At 41.1% G+C, this 26037-nt stretch overlaps 1 protein-coding gene across 8 annotated transcripts in view; it reads right to left on the reverse strand.

Annotated features, from left to right (window-relative positions):
- Positions 1 to 26037, reverse strand: part of LOC139374914 (transmembrane protein 131-like) — a 103022-nt gene that overhangs the window by 71768 nt on the left and 5217 nt on the right. For all 8 annotated transcript variants that reach the window (XM_071116139.1, XM_071116137.1, XM_071116140.1 and 5 more), the window contains exon 3: positions 12896 to 12936. In XM_071116139.1, the coding sequence (XP_070972240.1) occupies positions 12896 to 12936 (41 nt within the window). The remainder of the gene's footprint in view (positions 1 to 12895; positions 12937 to 26037) is intronic.

The raw sequence follows: 26037 nt of genomic DNA on the forward strand, positions 1-26037 counted from the left end.
TGTTGGACAAGCCCAGGAAGTCCCTCCCCGTTTTAGTCCGTTTCTTATGTTTGGTGCCTAATGAACAGTGTTTAATGTCCCGACCCGTGTGGTGCATTATAAGGATAAACTGAAACAATTTGTCAGTTGGTTTCCTCTACAGCCAGAGATGTACCCAGCCAAACACATTCACAAATGTCCAGATTGAGAACATTTAGTTGCATTTTGCGACCTTTGGACTTAGTTTTGCAATTTAACATTTTTATTGGTTGCACTGGTGTGAGCTGCACATTCTATCTGATCACCTCAATCATCCTATTGTTTGGGCAGATGAAACCATGATTTGTTAAACAGTAAAGTGAATCATCCTTCCTGTAACAAAAGTGTCTACCCTGCCGCCGTTGCCTGCCTGTTTCACTTGGGCCGGCTGCTGTAATGAGCGAGCCTCACAATCTCATGTGCCCCTCAATCTCATGTGCCCCTCGTGATTGTATAACATTTCAAAATGCAATTGCGGGTATTAAAGATATCAGCTTTCTGTAGATATACATGTTATTTCTCAACGATCATTGAGCTCAAAGCACACTGTTTTATAATCATGATATCGAATATGGCTTTGAAATACGGAGCGCGCAAATTCCACATCTGCCATCGCGAGTGCACTAGGCCAAATTTTTTAGGACATTACATTTACTGTTAGATTAATACATAGGCCTAAATATAATATTAGTGCACATAAAGATAAAGGCAAGTTAATATCGAATGAACAAAAAAAAATCTGAACACTTTGACAGGAAAATATAACAAAACAACGCCCAATTGTTAACCCAAAATTAATCACAATCACTGCATTAGGTTGCATATCAAAATATTTTGAATCAGAAAAAGTCTGAGGCCAAAACAGTGTCCTAAACACCTGCTCAATTTAATATCTGCCAAAATTACACTACGCAAATACACATCCAGTAACGTCTGATGATAGCCAAGTAAGAAAAAAAGGCTATAGCAAAACTCGCATACACCCCTTCAAACAAACTGAGTTGAAGATGTTTGTGGTCGTACAGCAGAACCAACTCTCATACAAAGACAAGAGAGTGAAGCTCAGAGATAATAATTCGACACGGTAGCAGTTGGCTAATTCCGTTGGCGACCGTTTTGTATCCAACTCTCTAATCTGTGCGAGCGCAATGATTGGGTGTCTGTTTCACGGCTCCAATGACCTGCCTGTAGGGAAGAGGAGAGCTCTGGCATTAGCGCTGTGTGCTAGCTAATTAAAAGAGGTGAGAAAGAGAAGAGGAAGACAGAGAGGAGAAAGAGAGCTTCTAAATATAGCTCAGGCGAATCAAAGCTATCATAAGCGTGCATTACAATATGAAAGACTGGCTAGAGCACTAGTTTTTTTTAGCTTCCCTCCTGTTCTCACCAATACAATGTGTTATTATGGTGAGACAAAGCTTTTTTTCCCCACCGCTGTAGGAGATGAGAGGTTGTAGAATTAAAGGTGGGGGACGATGTAATTATATCCTAGTATCCCTTTTTGTTCTATGTGAAATGGATATTGAGGTTGAATAGCCGTAATTGGCCACTGACAACAAACAGCAATGATTTTTTTATTTCAATAATGTTGATACTTCAGCATAGATTGAGCAGGTAAAACTACCTGCAGAACAAATTAAATAATTTTATACCCTTACCTTTAACACTTAATCTCAATTTGTACTGAGATTTTAAGGGTTAACCGCTGGCTAGTGGGTCTAAATATCGCACAGACGGTCTGCTGGTGGTGGGTCTATTTGCGTCATGGTGAGTAATTGGAGGCTTGGCTGGCTCTGGGGACGCTGGAGAGGAGCAAAGACGAGAGTGGGTGCAGGAACCGTAGGAGGTGTGAAAATTAGCACTCCCCCACCCCTCATCTGCCAGCTTTGCACTGGGTCATCCCTGATGAGGAGGGAGAGAGACGAGCGGGCATAAATAGGGAAAGGGAGACTTGCAAGCAAAGCCACATACACACACATATCCTAAAAAGGGCTTGATACAGCTCTATATACAGTGCCTTGCGAAAGTATTCGGCCCCATTGAACTTTGCGACCTTTTGCCACATTTCAGGCTTCAAACATAAAGATATAAAACTGTATTTTTTTGTGAAGAATCAACAACAAGTGGGACACAATCATGAAGTGGAACGACATTTATTGGATATTTCAAACTTTTTTAACAAATCAAAAACTGAAAAATTGGGCGTGCAAAATTATTCAGCCCCTTTACTTTCAGTGCAGCAAACTCTCTCCAGAAGTTCAGTGAGGATCTCTGAATGATCCAATGTTGACCTAAATGACTAATGATGGTAAATACAATTTGCACGCCCAATTTGCACGCCCAATTTTTCAGTTTTTGATTTGTTAAAAAAGTTTGAAATATGCAGCCAAGAGGCCCATGATCATAAATGTCGTTCCACTTCATGATTGTGTGGCAAGAAGAAAGCCCACTTGTTGTTGATTCTTCACAAAAAAAAAATACAGTTTTATATCTTTATGTTTGAAGCCTGAAATGTGGCAAAAGGTCGCAAAGCTGTTTTGCAAGGAGGAAGGGGGTCTCTCGATGTGCAAAAATACATACCCCAAGCGACTTACAGCAAGGCACTGTACATCTAGCCCTATCGGTTTAGATAGCACTTTAGCATAATGGGCTCATAGCAACAGCTGCTATGCAGATAAAGCCATTAGATCATTTCTGAGCCGTAGTGACTATTATCATGCTAAAAACAAAAATAGCGATGTCTACCTGCCCAAACACTCAAAAGTACCACACATGCAAGGGTGAGGCTAGCTGACATTGAGGTTAGTAGTCATATCAATACATGTTTAGGCCTATAGCACAACGCTCCACTGGTTTCAGAGTAAAACAGATTATGTTGAATGTGATGGTTTTGCCAGGGGTATGAAGGGTAGAAAGTAGTGCGGGGGAAAATCGATAGTTACATATCGGGATATTCTTTTTGAAGAGAAATCCTATTGCAGGTGTCTCCAACCTTTTCTAGCATGAGAGCTATTTTTTTATATTTTTTTTTACTAAACTTGTCGTGAATTTTTTTGTTAGTTAAATTTAATCATGTTCTCAGTTTTGTTTTTACATTTAAAAAAATACAATTGTTCATAGACAAACAAAATTGGATGTTCTGTCAAAGCTTAAATCCCATCAGAATATATCAATTTTCTTTGGAGGGTGGAGAATAACAATGTCGATTTTTTTTCATGATTCCCCTTTAATGGCATACATAGCGAGTGAGGAAAGTGCTGTCTAATGTGCCGGTCGTAACGTGTACGCTGGGAGTTGGGAAGCAAGTACAGAGAGTGAAAATGTAATAATAAATAAAACATGGAAAGAAACACTGAGGGGTGCGGGAGCCTGACGAGCCGACCGGGGCTGCGGGAGCCTGACGAGCTCGCTGACGCACCCTTGGTAGACTCGGCAACCGATGCTTGACGGGACAACGGGGTATTGTAAACCTGACGAGCCAGCTGAGGCATCCCCTGTTAATCCGGGAGCGGCACCCGGACCCAACATACATTCACAAAACAACAAAAATAACTCAGATGCTCCCCTTTGGTGATGCGTTTGTCGAGAAGCAGGTGAAACGTTTAATAAAAACAACAAACACTGAACGAGACTACATAACAGTAGCGTCTTAACAAACACAGGATCAATAACACCTAGGGAAAGAACCAAAGGGATTGACATATATGGGGAAGATAATCAGGCAGGTGAGTCTGATGATGCGCGTAACGATGGTGACATGTGTGCGTAAAAATGAGTAGCCTGACGACCTCGAGCGCCGGAGAGGGAGTATACGTGACACTAGTGATTGTTCTGTTACAAATTATATACTTACTCATGATATACTTCCGTCAGGTAAGCCTATTATGCAGTTAACATTTAATTGATAAGGTTTTGACGAAAGTATTTCTGTCAACCCAAAATACTTATCACACCAACTGGCTACATACCGAGTGCTAAACAAATGCGCGCATCACACAGACGGGCAATTGGCAGACATTGTGTAAGGTTGGACTTTTAAGCCAATAGTGGCTAACAGGCGTGGGATAATGTCAATGTTGAGTTGATTAGATAGTAACTGGGAGCTTACGGTGTCTGATACTTGTTTGACAGTTTGTGGTGGAATGCATAAAAATTACATGTACTTTCAGAATTGTTTGGCGAGTTACTGGTAGCTCGTGATCAACCTGTCATATCGTATCGTTTTGACTATCGCAATATTATTTTTGGTGAAAGGTCAACGAGGTTCTCACTGAGGAAAAAACTGTGGCAGGGCCATCAGCGTTTGGACGCTTGACTCTGCAATGGTGGCTGACAGCTAATATGTGATTCTGAAAAAGAGTAGGGACAGATCAAACTCGGGCATTGTTGATCGCCTTACACTTTTTCGTCTGAAAGGAGGGAGCCAAATCTCCCCTCTTTCTTTGAACTACCAGTATCTCAATCCACTATCCATCTGTCAACAAAAAACTAGTAATTGAGATGGGGTTAGTCAACATTGAAGCAAAAGGTTTTGTTTATGTAATAGGCTACTTGATGCAAATGTGTTTATGGCTATGAATGTAGGCTATTAAGTTAAAAAGAGGAGCAATGCAAATCTAACTTTCCCTAAAGAACGTGTAAACTGGTTTACAATGGTCGAATATGAGACAAGCAAACCTTTCAGGATGACGACACACGCTCCCTTACTCTCAAAGAAACACAGTCAGGTGGCTTTATATAGGTCTGTTTGTTGAAGGAGGAGAGCTCAGAGCTGCCCTTGTACAATAAAAAGCCACAGCCCCTGGCAAAATTCCCCTTCTCATCAAGCATGCTGTGTGCCCCAGACCATGTTTTGTCCACAGACACAGTGCAGAAATAAGTTGTTTGGTTGTCATTTGATCCCTGGATCTACCATGAATAAAGCAAACATTAGCGGTGCCCTTATTTGAACCAGTTAACCTGACAAACATGCTTCAAGGGAAAGAGGTGAGGACCAGCTGAGAAAATTGGTCAGCTGTTCATAAGACACTCCACCTTGTGTAGAGTGTATAACAGAGACAGGTTTCCCTGATCACATGACCTGATCAGGAAGAACTGAAGAGGGAAAAACTCCAGGCCCTATTGATAAGACATCACTTGGGTTCAGAAAACTCCTGGCCCTCAGATGCTGACACGGCAAGATGCAACAGGTTGGTAAAGTTGGTCAATACCACCATTTAATAATAACAACACTAGCTAACAAACAAAAATATTCCTGGCAATTGCAATATGCACAATGCAGTAAGATAGCTGAGACTATGCATTCAACTTTCTTTTTTTTTTTTACCCAGAACCTAAAATGATGGATGTGGGTTAGGGCTGACCCCATTTAGTTGACTGGTCGATTGTTTGGTCGATAGGCTGTTGGTCAGAGATTTTAGTCGAGCAGTAGCAAAAAAAATAAAAAATCCTGGTGTACAAGATTCGAGCCTGTCTGAGTTGACTGATCCATTGTGGAAGCCGTGGGGGGATGGCACAGTCCATCACTCTGACGTGCTTCTGAAATTGTATAAGGTTATTATGTAAGAACAATGGTGCAAAATATTACTTTCTAACAAATGGCTTTCTCCTGCGTTGGATAGGGGTCGCTGTCGCGGTTCAAAAATGTATCCGCGCGCAGTTGAATTGGGTGGCAGGCATATTCAATACCCCTACAAGATAGTCTTACTAGAGGGCTACCACTACTGCAGGTTTTCATCAAGGATCTCTACTTTGCTCTGTTCATCTTTGCCTCGATCCTGACTAGTCTCCCAGTTCCTGCCGCTGAAAAACATCCTCACAGCATGATGCTGCCACCACCATGCTTAACTGTAGGGATGAAGCCATGTTTCCTCTAGACGTGACGCTTGGCATTCAGGCCAAAGAGTTCAATCTTGGTTTCATCAGACCAGAGAATCTTGTTTCTCATGGTCAGATTATTTAGGTGCCATTTGCCACTCTTACATTGTGAGGGCTGTCATGTGCCTTTTACTGAGGAGTGGCTTCCATCTGGCCACTCTACCATAGGCCTGATTGGTGGAGTGCTGCAGAGATGGTTTTCCTTCTGGAAGGTAACTCTAGAGCTCTGTCAGAGTGACCATTGGGTTCTTGGTCACCTCCCTGACGAAGGCCCTTCTCCCCGATTGATCAGTTTGGCCAGGCAGCCAGCTCTAGGAAGAGTCTTGGTGGTTCTAAACTTATTCAATTGAAGAATGAAGGAAGCCACTGTGTTCTTGGGGACCTTCAATGCTGCAGACATTTTTTGGTACCATTCCCCAGATCTGTGCCTCGACCACAATCCTGTCTCGGAGCTCTATGGACAATTCCTTCGACCCCATGGCTTGGTTTTTGCTCTGACATGCACTGTCAACTGTGGGACCTTATATAGACAGGTGTGTGCCTTTCCAAATCATGTCCAATCAATTGAATTTACCACAGGTGGACTACAATTAAGTTTTAGAAACATTTCAAGGATGATCACCTGAGCTCAATTTCAAGTCTCATAGCAAAGAGCTATGTTAGACGCTGACAGTTAGATTATAATTTATATTTCAAATAACTCTGAAATGTTAATGTAACTGATGATGGAATTTGCCATTTTAAATCAGGATCTCTGTTTAGAATGGGACGGTGACCTTTCCTCCATCCTTCTCCATTTGATTCATCCTTCATCACAAGGCCGCAAAAGACCAGGCAAGATGTCCGCATCCCAAGCTGAACAGCATCTTGTGATATTCCAAAAGGTTATTCTTGGACCATGCTGCAGCCATTATGATAAACTAATGATGATGTTCGTTTTTGACGTTTTTCCGGCAGGAATCAGTATCCAGGATCACCTTGATGCGATTGACCAGAGCCGCCAAACATATCTTATTGCAGTCGGGACCAGGAAAAGCAGCATCCATGCTTACTTCATCATCCTGGACAAGCGAGCCTTACTTCATCATCCTGGACAAGAGAGCCCTGCACGTCAACGAGCGCTCTTGGTGCCTTCGATGAGCTTTTCAAGACTCACTTTGCTTTTGGTACTGCTTACAATACAATGCTGCGCAACATATACACCTTCATACAGACAACTGTATACAACCTAGACATTGGGAAGGTTAAGGTGACTCCAACGGTTGCTGAGCTCAAAGCTAGACTCCTGCATTAATGCAGATTAATTTATGATGATATGTTTTGTTTGCCATGCTAGTACCAACTTGCTCGTGAGGCATGGAATGTGCCCTTATAGAACTGACTAAAATGTGGTCAAGCAGATTGTTATGTATTTTGTTAAACTTAACTTGGATGCTAATACAGCCGTTGATAATCAGCCAAGTAATTGTGATTTTCTTTCAAATTGTAGTTTTAACCATGTACCAATATCTAACAAGAACACACGTGATGTGTGCATCTGCTATTGCGCAGGTGTAGGTCAGACGACTGTAAATAGTTAATCATCCATGGAAGAAGCAGTTCAAGAGCTACAGGGTCAAGCTAACGCAACCCCTCTTACATGTAAACTCAGCAAAAAAAGAAACATACCTTTTTCAGGACCCTGTCATTCAAAGATAATTCGTAAAAATCCAAATAACTTCACAGATCTTCATTGTAAAGGGTTTAAACACTGCTTCCCATGCTTGTTGAACCATAAACAATTAATGAACATGCACCTGTGGAACGGGTCGTTAAGACTAACAGCTTACAGGCGGTAGGTAATTAAGGTCACAGTAATAAAAACTTAGGACACTAGAAGCCTTTCTACTGACTCTGGAAAAACACAAAGAAAGATGCCCAGGGTCCATGCTCATCTGCGTAAACGTGCCTTAGGCATGCTGCAAGGAGGCATGAGGACTACAGATGTTGCCAGGGCAATAAATTGCAATGTCCGTACTGTGAGACACCTAAGACAGCGCTACAGGGAAACAGGACGGACAGCTGATAGCCCTCGCAGTGGCAGACCATGTAACAACGCCTGCACAGGATCGGCACACCTGCAGGTCAGGTACAAGATGGCAACAACTGCCTGAGTTACACCAGGAACGCACAATCCCTCCATCAGTGCTCAGACTGTCCGCAATAGGCCGAGAGAGGCTGGACTGAGGGCTTGTAGGCTGTGTGTTTATTTAAATCTAACACCAATGATTGCAATCTCTTGAGAATTGGAACGTAAGAAAATTGATCAGTTATGACTATTTGATCATAAGTTCCAGTAGTTTTGTTTCTTCTATTGTCAAATTTAACACCAATGACTTTGTTAACTGGTTGAACTGTTCCTCATTTTTGTATGAAATAAGCACTTTTCAAAACAATTTCTTCATGAAGCAACTGAAGAGTTTTAAGAATGTCACTATGACCTTAGAAGAAACACCAAAATTACATGGCATATAATTGGGAAACTTTCAGCCAGGATAGACTATCTTTAGGTCCAAGAAAGATGTCAGGGCTCAATGACCTGAAAGAAGGTCATGAGATTGCTGCCAAGTTGAATGTCTCAGTGCACACAAATGTTTAGTCAGTTAAATGGGTTAAGCACCATGCCAGTATTTTACAAAATGAAGTCTATTGTTCTTGGTTGGGTGAGCTCTTGGAACCTGATATTTTGATGATCATTTACATGCATTTAAAGTTGTTTTGAAGCGAAGTCCACCATGCAAGGTATTTAATGTAAATGACATATGCCACAAACCTTTTGATTTGCTCATGTCATATGGAACAAGGGATTCTTTTGACTACATTCTACTGTCACTTGATAACCGTTTAAGCCAGGGCTGAGACTTATGGTTTGGTCATAATAAACATTTGAATGTTGAAACAGCTTTGCTTGAGTTTGTTAAATTCCAAGTGCTTTTACAAAATATAATTTCCATTTACATGGGGGAAGAGTAAATAAATTAACACTGAATAGAGTAAACACATTTTTACTCTAATTGGAGTCAACCTGAATCAACACTAGCGAGTGTCACTATAAGCACTCAGTGTTGATTACCTCAGTGTTAAATTTGATCAACACTGGCCAGTGCAGTGTTAACTTATGCACTCAGTGTTGATTTAACACTAGAAATGTAACACTTGATCAGTGTACTTTTTACTCTACACAGTGTGACCATATGTACTTGCTGACAGTGTTAAATGTCACACTTTCAAATTTACTGTGTAGATAAATATTCCTCGTGGCATATTCATGTTATAAGTGCCATAGGGAGGGAAACATGCATTCTGACAAGCAGTCAATGCACAACTATTCTTGCAATCGTGAAAACAGCAGTTTTAATGGCTTTGTTAAAAAAGGGGAATGCCAGCTTTCCATTCCTACTTCCTACCATTCCTACTTTATTTATTTCTCAACTCATAAATATGCGTGAACTGCGCCATTTTAAACCCAGGTTTTTTAACAGAAGCATGGTTTAGCACCGCTCCACAATTCGCAGTGAGTGCATAGGGGAGAGTGGGGCTAAATGTAACACCGGTCAATTGTAGGGTGACTTGGGGTACAACGCCTCTACCTTGAAATAATTTATTTTTAATGACTTGAGTTGTGATGAGACAGATAATATTTTTGGTTGAGCAAGAGTAGTGGAAACCAGGGAAAGTGTTGCGGGAAAAGTTGTGATATGAAGCGGTTTCTGTGAGAAGTACAGGCTTTTTACCCCAGGTGGCGAGGTACCCAGTTACCCTAACAGGTAGGCCTACATTATATTCAGTGTTTATGGGACATACAATTCATAAACATAGTTAAAAGATAACATTTGAGATTTGGCTAATGATGAGCCCAATAGGGTAAATTCAGATTGGCAACCCCATGCTTCATTCAGCCTATTTATAGCATACCTGATAATATGGACCATGTATAGGCTATATACTGTACATGGCCCAATATGTTTTACCAATGTGCCCAATAATTTTACCAATGTGTTATTGGGCTAATTTCTGGGAGGGGGAAATTCTATTTTAGATACCTTATTTTAATTCATTTTGGAGTAGAATGTCCTTTACCAGAACTGATCTCCTCAGTCCTTCTACATACAAATTATAGGAGGGGACCCCCCCACTGCTACAAATCTTTCCAGAGGACACGTGTGATAGTTGTGTTGGATAAATAAGATGCATGATGACTAACGAATATACACAGGCCAATTTAAATACTAAATTACGCAAATGTACCTATAGACCGATAAGCATGACGATCAAATGTTAATCAGTGAATAAAAAGCATCTTGCGATGGGATTTTTTTTCTCCCAGGCATTTTGGTCGGGAACAGTTTTATCTATGAGCTTTTCATTATAATTTTTGCGTCAAAACCCGGCAAATGTTTGTTAACGCAAACCCTGACACACACACACAAACAAACAACAAGGTCATTGGCCCCCATTCCGCTGCCCCTATCTCCAGCCTGTTCTTCAGGGAAGAGTGATGGCACCTTGTGTCAAGAGGTACAATAATCCAGGCCCTGGAGCCTCAGTCCTGGAGGGGATTCAACCAGCCCTACCTGTCCCCACTTTCTATCACTTCTCTGGGCTCAGAGACACTTCCACACTGAGTCTAGAGGGACTGTGCCTGAGGAAATCAACGGTGCATCCAGTTAGCTCGTATTAGCTACTGATAGGGCGATTGTAGGAAGTCATTAATGGGCATTTTGCCAGTGGTGGAAAAAGTACTCAATTGTCATATTAAAAATAAAGACACCTTAATAGAAAATGACTCAAGTAAAAGTGAAAGTCACCCAGTAAAATACTACTTGAGTAAAAGTCTAAAAGTATTTTGTTTTAAATATACTTAAGTATAAAAAGTAAATGGAATTGCTTTTACTTGTACTTAAGTATCAATAGTTAAAATATAAACGATTTCAAATTCCTTACATTAAGCAAACCAGACAGCACCATTTTTTTTATATATATATTTTTACAAACTAAGCATTTGTATTCGTCCTTCAGATCAGAGGCAGTAGGGATGACCAGGGATGTTCTCTTGATAAGTGTGTGAATTGGACCATTTTCCTGTCAAAATGTAATGAGTACTTTTGGGTGTCAGGGAAAATGTATGGAGTAAAAAGTATATTATTTTCTTTAGGAATGTAGTGAAATAAAAGTAAAGTACATATACCCCAAAAAACTACTTTAGTACTTAAAGTATTTTTACTTAAGTACTTTACCCCACTGCATTTTTCTACCAATGCGCTGAGGCACTGTTTAGTATCAAATTCAATTGAGTGTTGTTGAATGTTAGCCCTGTCCAAGGAATCAACACCTTCCCAATGTGTTTGTACTGGTGGACATTATGGGCAACTGCCTAAATTGTAGGCTAGATTAGCTACGTGTTAGACTGCTGCACCAATCAGGAGCTTTACCAGCTAAGGCACTGCTCTCAGTGCAACAGGCGTCACTAGAGTCCCTGGTTCGAATCCAGGCTGTATCACATTCAGCCGTGATTGGGAGTCCCGTAGGGCGGCGCACAATTGGCCCAGCGTCGTTCAGGTTTGGCCGGGGTAGGCAGTCATTGTAAAAAACAATTTGTTCTTAACTGACTTGCCTAGTTAAATAAAGGTTAAATAAAAATAAATCAAATGCCATACAAAACAATCATTCATTTTAGGGCGTTGTGAGCAAGCAACTGGAGTCACTTACAGTTCCACAGTGACAAGTTGAGTACACACAGGAGACTCAGGGCTCTGTTTCTTGACTGTCAGGGGGCTTTTAGAAGAAGCTGACACTAACCAGCAGTACGCAGCTTGCCAGCAGTGGCTGCCATGACAATCCCAGCTATATGTTAGTTCAGAAAGAACTTTAGAAGAAGAATTTTGATAGCAAAAGAAGTCCCAGTTCAGACTTGTCGTCAACTCTTAATGTCATTCTCTAGTCACTAGTGCGATGGCTAACCAGAAAACACAAAATAGACCTATATTAACAGTATCAATGTGCTTGAATGTGGAATGTTAGTTAGGAGACTAGTCCATGTCCTCACTCCTTCAGTCATTGCCAAGCCAGTTCATTTTGTTATCTTAAAACGCAGCACCATTGTCAACACTTCAAATGAGCTATTGGCATCTATGCTTCCAGTCTTTCATGTAACAAGAACACATTTAACTGCCTTCAAGATGTACAGCATATCAACGTTCTATTCGATTAGAAAGGAGACACTGCCCATTCTGGAGTGAAACAAAAAAGTCTTGTCAGATGGACCTCTACTGCATTTTCTTTAAAGGAGTACTAAAATGTGTCTGGAATGCAGTACTGTGCCGCTCTTTCGCTCTCCCCACTCTCCTACTCGTGTTCACGCACCCACACTCATACCAACATAAACGCCACACCATATTGAAAAGGCCCCAATAAGGGCCTCTTAGAACCCCCTCTGAAACTCGAGTATCTAACACAACATATTGGCTAGGCATAGCCTTCAGTACACAATGAATAAATGCACACAACATAGATACAATATAAATGCATCGGAATACGTGTAGGCTACACATTACAGTGTATGTGAATGTGTGTGACAAGTCAAAATGATGCATGATTTAATGACATCTTATTCCACTCTGCACACCACCCCCAATTTTCTGTCTTCTGCCCACTTTGGTTCTCTCATCTGAAAGATGCACACCTGTCATAGTCCGAGCTTCGATTAAACTGCATACTGCTGCAGTGGTTTGTTTCCATAGTTCTAACTTACCTACATTTTAATATTCTGTTCTTAATTCTCGCTGAAAGTGGACTGTTCTCTCCAGTCGCAGCAAATCCTTTCTGATGATGGCGGGATATTATTTCTCTGCAATTTTTCTCACCTATGATTGTTGTGTGTTGTGTGAGTGAAACAAATGAGTAACATATAACAAGGATGTTGGATTCTGGTCGCCAAGGGATATCAGGGATTAGAAGATCTTACCTCTCTTCCAGTGGAAGACTGTCTTTGCTGCGCTCTTCCACCTACGTAGACAAGCAAACAAAGCAACTAAATTACAAAACAACTATATCAAGACATAGAAGGTTAAAGAATGTATATTTCTCTTGTAATTACAGTTTAGGCTAATCGTTTCTATATTGAGTCATTGTATTATAGTGCAAATTTATATTTCAGTGCATTAGTATTTCAGCATTTGATCATGAATAAACAATGGACAAATATAACTAATCAAGTGTGTTAGGGGTTGTGCTGATAAGTATTTCTGTCTGTAATAAAGCTATTTTGTGGGGGAAAAACACATTCTGATTGGCTGGAAATGGCTCCCCAGTATATTACCAGTGTGATCATATACCTAACATTTTGAAATAAAATTTCAGTAGCCACTCCATAACCAGCAGGACCAGGTGTGCGCAAGAGGTCATAGAGGACCATTGTATGTCCTCCTGATGCAAATCTTGTGTGTGCAAGGGCATTGTGTTGATTGACAGGCCCTGTCCTGACACTACCCATAGTCCCTATATCTCTAGACACTGAGTAAATCTAAAAGGATAGGATAGGTATATGCAATATATACAATGAGTATAACAAACATTAGGAACATTGAATGTTGAGTTGCAGCCCCCCCTTTTGCCATCAGAACCTTTTTCTCTTAATTTGTTGGGGCATGGACTCTACAAGGTGTCGAAAGCGTTCCACAGGGATGCTTGTCCCATGTTAACTCCAATGTTTCCCACAGTTGTGTCAAGTTGGCTGGATGCCTTTTGGGGTGGTGGACCATTCTTGATACACACGGGAAACTGTCGAGCGTGAAAAACCCAGCAGCGTTGCAGTTCTTGACACAAACTGGTGAACCTGGCACCTACTACCATACCCCGTTCAAAGGCACTAAAATATTTTGTTTTGCCCATTCATCCTCAATGGCACATATACACAATTCATGCCTCAAGGCTTACATTATTCTTTAACCTGTCTTCTCCCCTTCAGCTACACTGATTGAAGTGAATTTAAAAAGTGACATCAATAAAGGATCATAGCTTTCACCTGGATTCACCTGATCAGTCTATGCCATGGAAAGAGCAGGTGTTATGTTTTGTACACTCAGTGAATATGGTAAAAATAACTAATTTCATCATGCTTATCAGAGGGAAAGGAGAAGGTACTTCCATAGTGCTTATAGGCCACCCTATGCAATTATTTTGTATCTAGGCTACATTAGTGTATATGGGTTCATTTAGGTGCAGTTTGTTGATAGGGCCTTTGTTCACTGCAACGTGGGTCTTCATGCATGCCTAGGGGTCACTAATTGAAAGCCTTGACCAGGCAATCAAATCAAATTGTATTTGACACATGCGCCAGTGTAGACCTTAACGTGAAATGCTTACTTACAAACCCTTAACCAACAATGCAGTTCAAGAATAGAGTTTAGAAAATATTTCCTAAATAAACTAAAGTAGAAAAGAAAAGAAAAAGTAACAATAACAATGCTATAAACTGGGGGTACAGTTTAGTCGAGGTAATTGGTACATGTAGGTAGGGGTAAAGTGACTATGTTTAGATAAACAGCGAGTAGCAGCAGTGTAAAAACAAAAAGGGGGGAGGAGGAGGGGGTCAACCAAGACACAACTGTGATAAAGTGCCAATCTACACTGAACAAAAATATATAAATGTAAGTGGGTGGGCTGAAATAAAATATCCCAGAAATGTTCAATATGCACAAAAAGCTTATTTCTCTCAAATTTAGTACACAAATTTGTTTACATCCTTGTTAGTGAGCATTTCTTCTTTGCCAAGATAATCCATTGACATGACAGGCATATCAAGAAGCTGATTAAAAAGCATGATCATTACACAGGTGTACCTTGTGCTGGGGACGCCACTAAAATCAACCACCACTAAAATGTGCAGGTTTTTCACACAATGCTGACTGCAGGAATGTCCCATGAGCTGTTGCTAGAGAATTTAATATTCGTTTTGGAGAATTTGGCAGTACGTCCAACCGGCCTCACAACCGCAGACAACGTGTATGGCGTTGTGTGGGCGAACGGTTTGCTGATGTCAAAGTTGTGAACATGGTGGCAGTGGAGTTATGGTATGGGCAAGCATAAGCTACGGACAACAAACACATTTGCATTTTATCTATGGCAATTTGAATGCACAGAGATACCGTGACGAGATCCCAAGGCCCATTGTGAGGCAATTTTTTTTTTAAGGTATCTGTGACCAACAGAGGCATATCTGTATTCCCAGTCATGTGAAATCCATAGACTATGGCCTAATTTATTTTTTTTCAAGTGACTGATTTCCTTATATGAACTTTAACTTAGTAAAATCTTTGAAATTGTTGCATTTTTGTTCAGTATAGTTGAAGGGCAGTGTGCTTTAGTGTAGGTTCATCTATCTATGACATTGTATGCATATAGGCCTAGTCACTCATGGATCAAACTCAATTTAAACATTTTACAAAGCATGGAAATTGTGATTGATTGTTTTTTGGGGCTGTGCTCACAACAGTCAACCCAAGTCTGAGTTTTTTTCCACTAATTGGACTTTTGACCAATCACATCAGATCTTTTTAAGTCAGATCTTTTTCAGAGCTGATTCGTCAAAAGACCAATTTGTGGAGAGAAGAAAAAAATCTGAATTGGGCTGCTTATCTAAACACAGCCAAAGAGACAGACCTAGTTGACTCATCTTGAACTGCGATGTTACAACAATTCCAATGGAAGACTTAGTCTAGGCCTATCTATTGTAAAACCAGTTTGGACATCAGTGCATTTAGGCATAAAAGCTATCAGGGAAACAGGAGTATTTCCTTCCCATTAAGAGAAGATCTTACAACAGATAATAAATAGATAGGTCCATGAAATGTGCATTTTGCGCCCATCTGACATTTTAAGTAGAAATTGTTGAATTTAAGCCTGTTATATTAAATTGAAGTTCCCTTTACTATAGACATGGAGAATTGAATAAATCAGACTTGCAATCCGTGCACCCCTTGCAGTCCGCATACACATACTAACACATGCACTCTACACACAAGTACATATGGATTGTGTGTTGTAGATATGTGGTAGTAGAGTAGTGGCCAGAAGACACACACACCGGTTGTACAATTAAACATATTTCATTTTACAACGGGTGGGTCTAATCCTAAATGCTGATGGGTTAAAACCGCATTCCAGACAGTGTCTATTCCACAAGTTACCACCGGCTAAATCTATGACGTTAAAATGCCTAATTTCTCTATTCCATCTGATTGCGCAATCAACCGTCTCTCTCATCAGCCCAGCAAGGCAATTTATAAACTTGATCTCCACTACATCTCACATTTCATTTAGACTAACAGGCTGACTATGCAAAATAAGTGTATAAATCTATATTATTCAATTATTAGACCCACACTGCTTGCGCGCGTCTGTATCTGTATCTGACACAGATCGTGCTGCAAGTCCTGCCTCTCCCATCTCCTCATTGGTTTATAGAAGCAGGTACCCACGTGCCATTTCCCCATTGGTTATACCCACGTGGGTGACTGAAAGATGAACGAGGTCAGTGGCGGTAATGCACCTCATTTATGAAAGTTGCCAATCGCAATATAATGTCCAGAGAAGAAAAAGCCTGGAAGGAGGAGAGATGACTAGAAACGATACGGTTGACCGTTTTGTGTGGATTCATTGTTGGAGTAGAGGACCTTGTGCATTTCAGGTAAAATAACAACTCAATGTTTATATCCCAGGACAAATTAGCTAGCAACAGCAAGCTACCTAAATAGGACAAATTAGCTAGCAAGTGCAAGCTAGCTAGCTAAATTGCCATACATGTTTAATGCTTTTCGACCTGTCCCCAAATTAATGTAATTGGTTCAGTTTGTTTTGATATTTTAACCTGTGTGTCGTGATCGCGTTTGGTGTGGGGGACAAAATAAATGTATGCACGATGGCGCACACGCGCAGCCGGTTTGGGTTCCGTGTAACATTTCGTTTTCTAACAGCAGAGACTCGTATAAACCTTGGTGTCTGTCTCTCCGACATTTTCAAGTTTCAATATTCACATTCGATCTCCAGTAATGAAGGTGTCGGGACGAGACAGGCAGGCAGCGTTTCTCAGCCAGTTGAAATCATGAAGTGATTGTGTTAGCTGTGTTGTTGGCTTGCACCTCTGAACATCAGTGTCCTTTCGAGAGAACACATTTTCAATGCCAGCCGAATTCGCGCCTCATTAGCTCATTGTTATCGATGTATCCAAATAAATGTCACTAGAAAACAGCTTAACCTCTTGAAATTTTAAATTAAAAATGTAGATTTCCACCTAAATAGACATACCCAAAAGTAACTGCTATTCATGTGGAATTTCATGATTCTGACATGCCAAAACATGGGAGTATAATCTGGGAGATTATTAAGAAATGATCAGGAGATAGGAGTTAGGTCAATTCAGAATAAACAAGAACAAGCACACAAAATAACCTTTTTTTGTTTTTGTATTTTGAAAGTCATCTTTCATTGACAAGCAATAAGTGAATTATTGATGCCCAGAGCTGGAAACACATCAGATGGCTTCCACAACATGTGAACAATATCAGAAAAAATGGGATTGATAGACCTAACAACTAGAAATGGGCAGATGTTTTAGTAAGTGGTGTCAGGTGTGGTCACGGGACTTTTGGTCATGTGTCCCTAAACCTCTCCAAAGTGGCATGTCTAAATTATATAATTCCAGTGCTATTACATATTTGCAAACCCTAAATGTTATTTGTTCAGTATAAAAACAATTTATACCAACTTCACTCAAACAGTGTGGTGATGTTATGGGGAATCCAGGGTACATTAAAGTGTCCTTTCAACCTCTCCAAAGTGTCAGAATGTGGTTAATTGCACTGTTTTTGGTCACTGGAAGTGCCTATTGTTCACAATAAAAAAATGAATTTCTACAACACCAACCTCTCTCAAACATTGTGGTGGTGTCAGGGGACATAAGGGGATATCCAAGTGTTTTTTTTCAACGTTTAGCCTACGCATATCCAATGTATTGGTCCCACATACAAATGAACTATTTACAAAAACATTAAAATATATACTTTTCTTTTTAATTTAATTTGTTTTAAATATCTTATCAAACAAACTTGGATACACATGTGTCCTTCACTAAAAGAGGTGCAAAAATAAAAATAAGCTGAACTATTTACAAAAATGGCATTCGTGTTCCTTTTCCATCCCAGGTGTAGATGATTAGATTTCACTTCCACTGTAGCTTGTGCATGTCATGATAGTCTTTGAAGCAGTCCCTTTCTTTCTGCCAGGAAACAAAAGGAAAACTGGCATTTCAGACAGAAGATGTGGCATTTCAACGTTTTGAGTTCTTTTGTCTTTTGGCATGCGTGTTGGATAGTGGCGCTCACTTTAAGTAGGGGGACTTGTGATGGTTGCGAGATTGCTTTAGGCCTCCAATTCTGCAATTTCCAACACCAGCTGCACTCGGAACTGGGTGAGAGGGGTTTGACCTTTTGCTTTGGCCACCTGCTTTCGGAGAATGAAAGCATTTACTGTAGCTATGTCCACAAAGTGAAAAAAAATCATCTTCGACCACTTCCTGGTCTTGTGGAGGACCTGGTCGTAGCCTATCAGAGCATTAGATAGGTCGACACCCCCCATGCTGGAATTGTAGTCCTTCACAGAAAGGGGGACATTCTTCCTCACCCATGCCCCATTGGCATTTTTCACCCTCCTTGAGACATGGTCATTATTGAATGCCTTATGCTGTGTGGTGAGCATGGTTACTTAGCTAGTGTCCTTCCATTTCACAAAAAGCAGCTTGTTAGTCCTGATCAAATGTATGGTCCCCCTCGCCGATGTCTTTGTCATGTCGTTTACCTTGGTTTTGGGGAAAATTATTCTGTTAGGATGAATGGTGCCACAAGCCCCTACTTTCTTTTTCAAAAGGCCTATGAAAAGTGTATGTAGAACCATCAGGCGTGGTGATTGAAACTGCAGTGGGGGTGGTTGAAGAGGAGTGGGGCCTCTGTCGAGTGGTGGCTGTAGAACCATCAGATGGGGTGATGGCCGTAGCAGTGGGGGGGATTGAATACCTTGACCGGCGGGGTGCTTGCTGGGGAGGGGTGGCTCCCAAACTTCATCATCCAAATTATCTGCATCCTCCATTCTGTGGTGAATAAAATTATGATATTGTTATAAGACACAGAATTACAGTTGACTAAAATGTATAAAATGACATTACTGTAAAGTAAAAACACCAAGCCTAAACCTTATCTGTAGAGTGATGCACATAGGTGAAGCACACACACAATGCAAACAGTAACACTTGAGGCAGAGGTGAGAACCACAACCAATGGCGGTGAGAGTTCAGTGGCCTCTCCAAAGATACAAGGATGAACGAAAACAAACTAATATGAAAGACAATAACTACTTTGGAATTATATAACATTGAAATTACATATGTACTATGTAAACTAAATCCAAAGCACAAAAAGCAGACAACTTATAAAACAAAATACATAGTAAATTAGCGATATAAAGTAATTAAAATAATTTACTTACAGATCTTAAATGGAGCCATTCCTTCTAGAAGTTTAAAGTTTAAATTCTTTGTCCAAATCGCTCGTCAGATGAGTTCGACTCCAGTATTTTATTCAAAGCTTCTAAGCTCAGCAAAAAAAGAAACATCCTGAGTTTATTTTCAGCAAACTTAACATGTTTAAATATTTGTATGAACATAACAAGAATCAACAACTGAGATATGAACAGGTTCCACAAACATGTGACTAACAGAAATTTAATAATGTGTCCCTGAACAAAGGGGTCAAAATCAAAAGTAACAGTATCTGGTGTGGCCACCAGCTGCATTAAGCACCATCTCTCCTCCTCATGGAATACACCAGATTTCCCAGTTCTTGCTGTGATATGTTACCACACTCTTCCACCAATGCACCTGCAAGTTCCATGACATTTCTGGGGGGGAATGGCCCTAGCCCTCACCCGATTCAACAGGTCCCAGACATGCTCAATGGGATTGAGATCCGGGCTCTTTACTGGCCATAGCAGAACACTGACATTCCTGTCTTGCAGGAAATCACACACAGAACAAGCAGTATGGCTGGTGGCATTGTCATGCTGGAGGGTCATGTCAGGATGAGCCTGCAGAAAGGCTACCACATGAGGGAGGAGGATGTCTTCCCTGGAACACACAGAGTTTAGATTGCCTGCAATGACAACAAGCTCAGTCCGATGATGCTGTGACAGACCGCCTCTGACCATGACGGACCCCCCACCTCCAAAATCGATCCCACTCCAGAGTACAGGCCACAATAAACGTGAATCCGACCATCACCTCTGGTGAAACAAAACCACGACTTGTCAGTGAAGAGCACTTTTTTCCCAGTCCTGTCTGGTCCAGCAACGGTGGGTTTGTGACCATAGGCGACGTTGTTGCCAGTGATGTCTGGTGAGGACCTGCCTTACAACAGGCCTACAAGCCCTCAGTCCAGCCTCTCTCAGCCTATTGCGGACAGTCTGAGCACTGATGGAGGGATTGTGCGTTTCTGGTGTAACTCGGGCAGTTGTTGTTGCCATCTTATACCTGTCCCGCAGGTGTGATGTTCGGATGTACCGATCCTGCACAGGTGTTGTTACACTTGGTCTGCCACTGCGAGGATGACAAGCTGTCCGTCCTGTCTCCCTGTAACGCTGTCTTAGGCGTCTCACAGCACAGACATTGTAATTTATTGCCCTGGCCACATCTGCAGTCCTCATGCCTCCTTGCAGCATGCTCATGCAGATGAGCAGGGACCCTGGGCATCTTTAGAAAGGCCTCTTTAGTGTGTTTTTTTGACCTTAATTGCCTACTGTCTGTAAGCTGTTAGTAGAAAGGCCTCTTTAGTGTTTAAACCCTTTACAATGAAGATCTGTGAAGTTATTTGGATTATTTATATAGTTATTTATATAGGAGTCTAAGGCAGTGCATCTCAGTGCTAAAGGCATCACTACAGACACCATTCGAATCCAGGCTGTATCACAACCGGCCATGATTGGGAGTCCCATAGGACGGCGCACAATTGGCCCAGCGTTGTCTGGGTTTGGCCGGTGTAGGCAATCATTGTCAATAAGAATCTGTTTTTAACTGATTTTCCTAGTTAAATAAAGGTTCAATAAAAAAAATTTAAACTGAAAACTTATTCATAGCTGCCTTTTTAGGTTCCTGTTCGATATTTAGTTGTTTTTTCACCTTTGAGAAGCCATCGTTTATGATAAAGCAATGAAATCAGTTTATAATGTAATGTAGCGTGCTCGGGAGTCTCATCTCTTGAGCCAGGTAGCAATATTTTGCATTACACATAAAAGGTTTTAAGCCTTGCTTTGTCCAACCCAGGTCAACTGCATATCCCTGGAAAGCTTATCTCATTGGCTCCAAGACTGTCAAGGTGCCATAGTAGCCAATCCCCTAGGTAATGGATGTCTACGGCGCCTAAGCAGGCGGCAACATATTTTTGATGTGCAAAGATAGTCACTCTGTGGATATTAGATTTTGCCATTAAGTCATACATAATCAGATAACATTGGCAATAGGCTAGATTTGGTCCTACCAACCTAAGGATTAACTTGATGCCCCCAAGTAACTATAGCTAAAACACAGACTAAATCAAAGCTTACCTTGTAAGATGTTTGCTGTAAACATTTTGACTCTCAGCGCTGGTAATCAATAACGGTAGGTCACAGGCAGACAAATAATGTATCCTCATGATGTGTGGAGTCCCGGCTTTCGGTGTGTTTCAACGTATTCCTTATTTATGCTTCATAACGCTAACCAGAATGTAGGTAGCAGCCATCTTGAAATAATGTCATTGCCTCGGCCTGCGCTTACATATAAGTATGCCCATATATGGTAGTAAGTCAAAGATTTTGAAGGTAGCAATCAATAGCCAAGACAATCAGCTTTCCACAGACGCCCTGCTTTTACAGATAGGGGCTACTGCTCTCCTACCAGACTGAACTGAATAATAGGCTCCCAAATATGGGACCATTACATCTAAGAGGTTAAACAAATGCAAATCCAGCTACTGTTGTTATTCTGGCTGAATTGTTTGACGTGACTAAGTTAGCCAGCTAGCAAGCAAGGGATAAGAACGTTGCCAGCCAGTACGGCAATGGAACATTTAGAACGAATGACTGGGGTCGTGTCTCTAGCAACCGAAACAATCGAACGAACAACCAGCCGGGTTGTGTAGCATCCCTAGATTTGTGTGTCGGGACTATATGTCGTGGAAAGAAGAAGTATCCATAAATTAATCTAAATAATGTTAATTAAAATAAGTCAATCATTATTTGAATATGTTGGTAATCCATTGTATGAAGGTGATAATGCCCTCGAAGCCGGTGTTTCGAGGATATACAGTGCATTTGGAAACTACTAAGACCCCTCAACTTTTTCCACATTTTGTTACATTAGCCTTATTCTGAAATGGATTAAATACTTTTCCCCTCAATCTACACACAATACCCCATCCATAATGACAAAGCGAAAACGGGTTAAGAAATGTTCGCACATTTTTTACAAACTCTTTATGAGTCTACAAAATTGAGCTCAGGTGCATCCTGTTTCCATTGATCATCCTTGAGATGTTTATACAAATTGTGAGTCACACGTGGTAAATTCAACTCATTGGACATTATTTGGAAAGACACACACCTTTCTATGTAAGGTCCCAAAGTTCACAATGTATGTCAGAGCAAAAACCAATCAATGAAGTCGAAGGAATTGTCTGTAGAGCTCCGAGACAGAATTGTGTCGAGGCACAGATCTGGGGAAGGGTACCGAAACATTTCTGCAGCATTGAAGGTCCCCAAGAACAGTGGCATCCATCATTCTTAAATTGAAAAGGTTTGGAACAACAGCTCTTCCTAGAGCTGACCATCCGACCAAACTGAGCAATCGGGGGAAAAGGGCCTTGGTCAGGGAGGTGACCAAGAACCCGATGGTCACTCTGACAGAGTTCCAAAGTTCCTCTGTAAAGATGGGAGAATCTTCCAGAAGGACAAACATCTCTGCAGCACTCCACCAATCAGGCCTTTATTGTAGAGTGGCCAGATGGAAGCGACTCCTCAGTAAAAGGCAAATGACAGCCCACTTTGAGTTTGCTAAAAGGCACCTAAAGGACTAAACAAGATTATCTGGTCTGATGAAACCATTGAACTCTTTCGCCTGAATGACAAGCGTCACATCTAGGGGAAACCTAGCACCATCCCTACGGTGAAGCATGGTGGTGGTAGCATCATGCTGTTTGGATGTTTTTCAGCGACTGGGAGACTAGTCAGGAGAGGGAAAGTTGAACGAAGCAAAGTATAGAAAGATCCTTGGTGAAAACCTGCTCCAGAGCGCTCAGGACCTCAGACTGATGAAGGTTCACCTTCCAACAGGACAATGACCCTAAACACAAAACCAAGACAACGCAGGAGTGGCTTCTGGACAAGTCTCAATGTCCTTCAGTGGCCCAGCCAGAGCCCGGATTTGAACCCGATCTAACATCTCTGGAGAGACCTTAAAATAGCTGTGCAGTAACGCTCCCCATCCAACCTGAGAGCTTGAGAAGATCTGCAGAGAAGAATGGGAGAAACTCCCCAAATACAGGTGTGCCAAGCTTGTAGTGTCATAACCAAGAAGACTTGAGGCTGTGGTCACTGCCAAAATGTACACTACCATTCAAAAGTTTGGGGTCACTTAGAAATGTCCTTGTTTTCCATGAAATGAGTTGCAAAATGAATAGGAAATATAGTCAAGACGTTGGCAAGGTTATAAATAATTGCGTCCTTCAAAGAATCCTCCATTTGCAGCAATTACATCCTTGCAGACCTTTGGCATTGTAGTTGTCAATTTATTGAGGTAATCTGAAGAGATTTCACCCCATGCTTCCTGAAGCACCGCCCACAAGTTGTATTGGCTTGATGGGCACTCCTTACGTACCATACGGTCAAGCTGCTCCCACAACAGCGCAATAGGGTTGAGATCCGGTGACTGTGCTGGCCGCTCCATTATATACAGAATAATGGAATGCTTCTTCCCTAAATTGTTCTTGCATACTTTGGAGCTGTGCTTTGGGTCATTGTCCTGTTGTAGGAGGAAATTGGCCCCAATTAAGCGCCATCCACAGGATATGGCATGGCGTTGCAAAATGGAATGATAGCCTTCCTTCTTTAAGATCCCTTTTGCCTTGTACAAATCTCCCACTTTACCACCACCAAAACACCCCCAGACCATTACATTACCTCCACCATGCTTGACAGATGGCGTCAAGCACTCCTCCAGCATCTTTTCATTTTTTCTGCATCTCAACAATGTTCTTCTTGTGATCTGAACACCTAAAACTTTAATTTGTCTGTCCATAACACTTTCTTCCAATCTTCCTCTGTCCAGTGTGTTCTTTTGCCCATCTTTTCTTTTTATTGGCCAGTCTGCGATATGGCCTTTTCTTTGCAATTCTGCCTAGAAGGCCAGCATCCCATAGTCACCTCTTCACTGTTGACATGGAGACGGGTGTTTTGCGAGTACTATTTAATGAAGCTGCCAGTTGAGGACTTGTCATGCGTCTGTTTCTCAAACTAGACACTAATGTACTTGTCCTCTTGCTCAGTTGTGCACCGGGGCCTCCCACTCATTTCTATTCTGGTTAGAGCCAGTTCGCACTGTTCTGTGAAGGGAGTAGTACACAGCATTGTAAGAGATCTTCAGTTTCTTGGCAATTTATCGCATGGAATAGCCTTAATTTCTCAGAACAAGAATAGACTGACGAGTTTCAGAAGAAAGGTCTTTGTTTCTGGCCATTTTGAGCCTGTAATCAAACCCACAAATGCTGATGCTCCAGATACTCAACTATTGCTTCTTTAAATCAGCACAACCGTTTTCAGCTGTGCTAACATAATTGCAAAATGGTTTTCTAATGATCAGTTAGCCTTTTAAAATGATAAACTTGGATTAGCTAACACTATGTGCCATTGGAACACAGGAGTGATGGTTGCTGATAATGGGCCTCTGTTCGCCTACGAAGATATTCCATTAAAAATCTGCCGTTTCCAGCTACAATAGTAATTTACAACATTAACAATGTCTACACTGTATTTCTGATCAATTTGATGTTATTTAAATGGACAAAAAAAATGGCTTAAAAAAAATAAAAACATTTCTAAGTGACCCCAAACTTTTGAATGGTAGTATACTTCAACAAAGTACTGAAAAGGGTCTGAATACTTATGTAAATGAGATATTTCAATTTTTTAGATTGATGAGGGAAAACTTAATCTATTTTAGAATACTGCTGTAACGTAACAAAATTTGGAAAAAGTTAAGGGTTCTGAATACATCCGTTACGGGCCTAACACCCGTGCCAATATATCCTCCAAACACCGGCTTCTCTGGCATTATCACTTAATTTTATATAACTGCCTTAATATTGCTGGACCCCGAGGCAGCAGTAGATGGGGATCCTTAATAAATACACTTTGAATTTCCTGCCTGTCTTTTCGATCAGAAATTGGGACCCATAATGATGGGTGAGATGTTATTGCTTATATAGCATTGTTTAGCCTATCATGTTTTAGCGCCAATCACCCCCTAACGTGAGAGTTAAGTGTTATATAATATTAGTTTATATGCAGAGTATCTATAGATGACTAGTTAGGGTGCCTAGACATAAAGCCGGAACAACAGTTTGTGCGTTAGTCAAGGAGTGCTTTGTTTGGGCAAGTCACTCAGTAATGGGATGGGAGGGGGTGTGTGGGGTCTGTTTTATGATCACTTTTAATACAGGTGGCATGACAAGCTCCTGCACGGAGGGATGTTTTTCTTTTGAGTTTGGTATGACAGCAACAATTTGCTCAAAAATAAGAAATGCCACATAGTGACCGGGCACAGAGTAGACCTGGTGTGTTTTCACAGTGGAGGGAGAAGGGGCTCACAACAATTATACATTGATGGTCAGTTAGCTTCATCAACAATTACAGTGTAATAAGTTTGACATGCCAACAACATTTTTTTTCCAGATACCTCTAAATCAACAATTTCTTAAGGACACATATCCCACAGTATGGCATTAAGCCAAATAATCCTACATTAGATAGCCT

The sequence above is a fragment of the Oncorhynchus clarkii genome, chromosome 19 (assembly GCF_045791955.1).
Source record: "Oncorhynchus clarkii lewisi isolate Uvic-CL-2024 chromosome 19, UVic_Ocla_1.0, whole genome shotgun sequence".
Taxonomy (NCBI): Eukaryota; Metazoa; Chordata; class Actinopteri; order Salmoniformes; family Salmonidae; genus Oncorhynchus; species Oncorhynchus clarkii.